At 51.5% G+C, this 7,039-nt stretch overlaps 1 protein-coding gene across 1 annotated transcript; it reads left to right on the forward strand.

Annotated features, from left to right (window-relative positions):
- The first annotated feature begins 1,253 nt into the window (after positions 1-1,253).
- Positions 1,254-6,651, forward strand: DLX6 (distal-less homeobox 6). The gene is made up of 3 exons (XM_036076988.2): positions 1,254-1,888; positions 3,162-3,355; positions 5,206-6,651. The coding sequence occupies exons 1-3, from the start codon at positions 1,465-1,467 to the stop codon at positions 5,455-5,457; spliced, it is 870 nt and encodes a 289-aa protein (XP_035932881.1). The 5' UTR covers positions 1,254-1,464; the 3' UTR covers positions 5,458-6,651.
- Positions 6,652-7,039: the final 388 nt, after the last annotated feature.

Consider the following 7,039-nt stretch of genomic DNA (forward strand, 5'->3'; position numbering starts at 1 on the left):
CAGTCCATAATCATTACAGGCAAATTGTTCTGAATTTTATAGCAGCAATTTGAACAAAGTACTGCAGTTAATCATGGGAGATTTTTGTGTATTCCTGATTAGAACCCTAATTGCCTCCTTCCAGAAAGTAAAAATAACTGTAAAACGACTCTATTTTTATCATTAACAATGTTGACAATAAAATAAAATCAATTGGAATTGTAATCGAGAGACAAATTTAGGACGAAGGCACTTTTACTTGGGTAGTTTATATTGTAATCAAGATTTGCCAAACCACTAACCGCATGTATCATTTGCATATATTTGAAAGCATTACAGTAGCTTCTGTTTTCAATAGGAAAAAATGCATTACTGTCAGTCCTCCAACGATTCGCTTTCAGAACAGGCTGCTGCGTTCTGGGGGGAAAAATATTCTCCCCCTTTCTTGTTCAATATATAGGAACTACGGCCTGAAACGTCAGGAACCCCGCCAAAACAGGGTCTGATTTTTCTTTTTCTTTTTCTTTACACCCCCCCCCCAACCAAGGGATGGGGCCCAGGTGTGGGGGTCTTCTTCCCTCTGTGGTTTCAATAAAGTACGTCTAGAAAAATACACGGTGACAGGGCGCTCCCGCGGGACTACACTGGGACTGAGGGAGGGGGCTGTGGAGAGGAGGTCAAGGGAGGGGGGCCTCGCTTTAAATGCAGAGGGCACTGCTTCTGAGAACAGGCAGCCTGCTGGGGTGCAAGGGGACTGCGAGAGAGCGGCCTCCGGCCGGGCTGTTCCAAGGCTGCGGTACTGGGACCTGAGGCTCCGGGTTCGGGGGCGCGATCTGCGGCGGGAGGCGTCGGCGGCCCGCCGGGCGGAGGCACCTCCCTCCCCGGCAGGCCTGCGCGCGGAGCCGCGCGGCCCCCGGTTGCAGCTCGAGGCTGGGATTGGAGTTGCCGAAGGTAGGCGAAGAACTCGGCGAGCCGCGCGCACACCAGTAGAAGCCGTGCGCCTGTGACGTCAGCGGGCGACTGACCAATGGGGAGGCGCTGCCCTTTGGAGACAAACCATTCGACTCGTGGCGTCTGCATCAAGTCTGAAAGCAGACGCGCAACTTTCGCAGAATCCACCTTAAAATCTCTGCCTTAAACTGCACCAGCCCCCAAAAAATCCAAGGGGGGAAAGAAGGGGGGGAGAGCAGATTCCCCCCTCCCCCCTCTCCTCTCCCATCCCTCCCCCTTCCTCCTCCCTTTGAGTTAACAAGGCCCTGCTCACTATATCTCTTTATATTAAAATATATATATATTAGAGAAGAGCGAGGGAGAGGGCGAACCACCTCCACCCCCTCTTTTAAAATTTTTTATTATTATTATTATTTTTTTTTTTGCAAGAATCCCAAGAGCTAAGGTGGCTGCAGAGGGGACAGCGGCGCGAGCCAAGTGGGGGGAGGGTGGAGGAAACCCGGGAGAAGGCTTTCTCCAGCCCCCAAAGTTTTGATGATGACCATGACTACGATGGCTGACGGCTTGGAAGGCCAGGACTCGTCCAAATCCGCCTTCATGGAGTTCGGGCAGCAGCAGCAGCAGCAGCAGCAGCAGCAGCAGCAGCAACAGCAGCCGCCGCCGCCGCCGCCGCCGCCGCCACAGCCGCACTCGCAGCAGAGCTCCCCGGCCATGGCAGGCGCGCATTACCCTCTGCACTGCCTGCACTCGGCGGCGGCGGCGGCGGCGGCGGCCGGCTCGCACCACCACCACCACCAGCACCACCACCACGGCTCGCCCTACGCGTCGGGCGGCGGCAACTCCTACAACCACCGCTCGCTCGCCGCCTACCCGTACATGAGCCACTCGCAGCACAGCCCTTACCTCCAGTCCTACCACAACAGCAGCGCGGCCGCCCAGACGCGAGGGGACGACACAGGTGAGAGGCCGCTGGGGCAGCTCGCTTCTCCCGCCTCCCGCCTCCCCGGCTGCCCCCCACCCCGCCCGCCCCGCGCACTTCCTCACCGCCCGGGCCTCCGCCGGCCCCCTCCCCCAGGCGGCCCGGCGCGCCCCCGGCCAGGCCTCGTGCGCGCCCGCTCGCCTGGCGCCTGCCTGCCGGCCTCCGCCCAGCCGGGCCCCTTCTCGCCGCCGCCGACCCTCGGCTTCCTCGCGGCGCGGCCCGCCTCGCTCGCTGGTCTGCGGCGCGCCACTCGAGCCGCGCCTCCGGCTCCGCGCTGGCTTCGCTCTACGAGTTGGTCCGCACTGCGCGCCCCGGCTCGCTGGGTCTGTGCGCCCTTAGCCTCCCTCCTCCCCTCCGGGCTGTGACCGGCGTTTGGCAGGACTGGGGACATTTCTGGGCCGGAACTGGGGAGCGTGTTTTGCTCCCCAACACAGTTTGGGCGGCCAGTGGCCTACTTTGCGGGTGGCGCTCGGTGCGCTTCGGTGACCCGAAGGGAAGCTGACGTTGCCTCTAGCTCTGGTTAAGCTGGTGACAATTGGGCTCTTTGCTGCGGGCTTTTAGATGTCCCCCACCCCCCACCCCTGACCAGGCCCCCCTCCCTCTGGGTTTTCGATCCAGTGTTGGCTGCGCCTTTGTTCCCAGAGGCGAAGCAAAGGGCCGCGGGCGGACGGTTCTCAGCCCCCGAGGGGTTCAAAGTTGCCAGGCGATGCTCAGCCCGTTCCCGAGCTGGTCTGAGCGGCTGGTTGTGTTTTGTTTGGGGTTTCGGTGCCTCTCAGAATCATTTCGAACACGCCGAGGGTCTTGATGCACCGGGCTTGGAGCTAGTGACATCAAGTCAACTGGCCGCATCAACATCAGGGTGGCTCACGCACAGCCTAAGGCACTGTAAAGCCAGGCCGCGGGCCCCCCGCTCTGCGGCGAGGGCAACCGCCCCGCAGCGCCGCGCGCCACCGAGAGCGGCCGGCGCCGCCTCCGCTGCGGCAGAGCGAGGCTGTTGGCCCCGGGGTCCAGGGCGCTCCCGCGGTCCAGTCCCCGCACTTTATTAGGGCCGGAGTTAGGGTCGGGAAGACGCTTTCGCCCCCACAGGAAGCACCTGGTCACTGTGAACCCAGAGAGGTCAGGGTGGCGTGGGGACGCTTTGAAGAAATCCTTTCTGGGCTTTGGGGAGACCCAGCGCAGGCCAGGCCAAGCTCCGGGAGGCTGCGGCAGTGGGCCTCACGGGTGACTGCTCCTCTCTATTTTCTGCTTGCAGATCAACAAAAAACCACAGTGATTGAAAACGGGGAAATCCGGTTCAATGGAAAAGGGAAAAAGATTCGGAAGCCTCGGACCATTTATTCCAGCCTGCAGCTCCAGGCTTTAAACCATCGCTTTCAGCAAACTCAGTACCTGGCCCTTCCCGAGAGAGCTGAACTGGCAGCTTCCTTAGGACTGACACAAACACAGGTAATTCCCGAGAAGCCCAGGTATCCCTGAAGTGCTGACCCTGCTTACAGATCGGGCAGGGAGTGCATCAGGAGGAATTCTGGGCCTAGTCAACTAAGGACGGAAGGAGCTTATTGACAAATCCCTTTGCTCCATTACGCACTTTCCGGGACAACACGGTTTGGAATAAGTGACCTGGTCAATGCTGGATTGGATTTGCACACCCTCCCAACCCTCGGCGACCCCACCCCAGCCTAGTGTCCTTTGGTGACCAAACTCATAAATTAATCGAGGCCTATTCCAGAGCAGAACAACAAGAAAGAGAACAAACATGTAGGAGGAAAAGATGTTCAGACCAGGAGGCAGAATAAGACCTATGTTTCTTAAGGATCCATTTGTGGGTCCTGGGACTTAATAAGGATTTCAACTCATTGACATAGAATTATGAAATGAAATGTTGGGGGGGGGGCAGCCAATGGGTATAGGCTCCAAGAAGATTTAGTAAAGGGACCAAGGTGCAAACTATCCGTCATAGGGTAGGCGAGGTGGCTTTTTCTGAAGATAGCCCTGTGCTCAATGTTTTAAATCATCCTGGGGGACTGGCTGGTGCAGGCTGAGGTACATCCCTGGAGTACAGGACTTGGGAGCAATGGCAGAGTTGGAGATCAAAGAAGAATGCTCACCAAATTACAGCAGGTGAAGCCTCAGTTAAGTACAGTTGCTGAATTCTCCTGTCCCACTAATTTGAAAGACATATGGGGCATTTTAGACTTCACAGGAAGGGGCTTAAGTAGGTATATTAGGACCCTGGTCATAAAGCCAGGCTGCAATCACCTGTGGTTTTTGTCCTTGTCAATTAACTTAGCTGCATGGGTTGGTAGGCCTCATGTGAGGTGGATGATCTTCAGCATGGGGACTCCAGGGTTTATGAGACTCTTGCTGGTAGGTGATTGTGTGGTGCCTTAGAACGGATGCCCCTTAAGCTCTTCTTTTCAATTCAGCCTGCTTTCTCTTGCCATATTGCCACTGGAAATATTTGGGGTTTGATGTGAATGGATTCCTGCTACTCAGTAACTTGTATTCTTCTTGGAAAAGCAGCTTCGTATGGCTAAGGAATTTTAAAGGTGAAAGAAGCGGCACCATAGAATTTCCTTCTTCAAATAAAGTCGATCTGGGATGTTAGCTTAGATATGCTCCCATCCCAGAGTCCTGATTCGCATTTAATTTTCAGGAGCCCTTTGACTTTTAGCTACTGCACTAACACTCATGTCAGGACAATTTGACTAAAGCAACATACAAAGTAGGGAAGTAGGGAGGCATCATCCCTATTCCCTACAGGACTATGAGGCTATATTTCCTTCAGGAGAAAGATGCTCCATGCACGTGCAATATATGCAGAGGTATATTCAAGGCATTTGGTTATAAATGTACAGTCTTTTCTCTGTTCACAGTCATTTGCTCACTGTACATGCATAGAGATGCCAGGTTTGGGGGTTAGTAAATACAAAAACAGACTATCAGAGGAAGTGTGTTCAACTGGCTTTCACCTGCAAAGTTCTCTGTTTAAAGATCCTCCTTCTGACTTTAAACCTGGCTATCTTATTCACCTTCCTTCTTATTTATACTGCTGTTTTAAACCCAGGCTTTCATCCAACTGAAGAAAGAGTTGCAACGACTTCAGGTATCCAGACAAGATACCTGGTAAATTGGGTCGGGGTGGGGGACAGGAGGCTAGAAAGAGCTGGAGGAAGGCGGGGAGTTGGCATTTGTGGTTTTGTTTTGTTCTTTGGATATTGCTTCCACAGCCTCAAATAGAGGCACCGGCTCGATGTTTTCCCACGCCTAATGATCACTGCTGCATTTCGTTCCAGGTGAAGATATGGTTTCAGAACAAACGCTCTAAGTTTAAGAAATTGCTGAAGCAGGGCAGTAACCCGCATGAGAGCGACCCTCTCCCGGGCTCAGCGGCCCTGTCGCCGCGCTCGCCGGCGCTGCCTCCAGTGTGGGACGTTTCTGCCTCAGCTAAGGGCGTCAGTATGCCCCCCAACAGCTACATGCCCGGCTATTCGCATTGGTACTCCTCTCCACACCAGGACACGATGCAGAGACCGCAGATGATGTGAGTTGTCTGGGGGAAATTGATACCCTAGGGAAACGTCTGAACAAGGCAAGGAGTCATCCAGGACCTGCTTGCATCTGCCAAACCCAGCCAAAGGAGCAGGCTCCGGAGGACTCTTCCGGGTAGCAAGACAGTCTGGGCGCTTGCTCGCTCTCTTGCTCTCTCTCTCTCTCCTCTCCTCTTTCTTTTCTTTTCTTTTCTTTTCTTTTCTTTTCTTTTCTTTTCTTTTCCTTCCCTCATCTGCTTTTTCCTTTGAGCAGCCTCAGTAACTGATCTTGCATTCTAGGGAGAGAGCCAGAGAGAGAGAGCCAGAGAGAGAGAGCCAGAGACTGGTTTCTATGCCAGCGCTCCTGAAACCCCTCACTGCAAGGACATTTTCCCTTACCCTTTGGGATCCAGGCTCTGAGCCTCCTCTTCTCTTTGGGAGGATCCATCAAAACGACTTTTTTTAACAGACATTTCCCCCACCAGAAGAATCTGCGCAAACATGGCAGCGTTTTTACTTGTTTAATGAGCTTAAGACATTACATGATGAAAAAGAAGCATTTTGGGCTCCTGCATTTTTATTTACCAATCCCAGACTGACAAAAAAAGAAAAAGAAAAAAAAAAAAACAAGAAAATGAAAAGAGAAAGCAAGCAAAAGAAAAAACCCTCACATAACAGTCCTTCTCTAAAGAAAAAGGAAAAATCAGCTGTAAGATTAGAACATTGCCACAAAGGGAACGCTGCATGTTTTATCAAAATGCAATGAGCAAGAATGATGATGTTTAAAAACAACAACAACAACAAAACCAAACCACTCTTTCCCTACCCCACCCCCAAACCCTGAACTGGAATCAGGAAAGACAGAAGAAACAACCAAAATCACCATTCTATTGCTTTGATACCTTTACTAGGTGAATTGGTGGCATTCACTAAGCTAATAGGGACGTTTATATTGAGAAACATTTCTGTATATATTGTTGAATTTTAGTTGTACATATACTTTGTATGGTTTTGTCTTCTTTCATATATGGAGTAAAAGCCACAAAATGCTGGGAGTGTCCTGTATATTTCTCTCTGTGTGTCTCTATCTCACCACCCCCTCCTCCTTCCCTCCCAGTATATTTTCTATCACTCTTAAAAGAATTCCTATTTCCTAATATGGGAAGCCCTATATATAAACATCAAGTGCCTGCAAAGATGTCTGTTTGCAGCACAAGCCTTTGTCTTAAAGTACTCTAACATTAAACATGGATGTTTTCTCAGCTTCCTCTAATATTATATTTTTATTGTAATTTCTACACATTTATTTATTTAAAAAAAACATTAGAATGATCTATCCCCAGGTTAACCTCTAGACATCCAGTAGTTCCCAGTGCTGAAACCGAGTGTTCTCCTTTTCCTTTCCTCAGCCAAAATAATACAGCTGTATTTGTCTTTGTTTGGAAGCAGTTTTTTTTTTTTTAAACAAGAGCAAAGAATACAAGAAAAAACACACAAAGTAAATGCACAATTATAACTACTTAATGTTTACACCTTTTGCGAGCTAGCTAGGTAGGAAAATGCATGATCCTGGATGAAATACATCCTTCCGATCTTGTGG

This window comes from Halichoerus grypus, chromosome 12, assembly GCF_964656455.1.
Source record: "Halichoerus grypus chromosome 12, mHalGry1.hap1.1, whole genome shotgun sequence".
Taxonomy (NCBI): Eukaryota; Metazoa; Chordata; class Mammalia; order Carnivora; family Phocidae; genus Halichoerus; species Halichoerus grypus.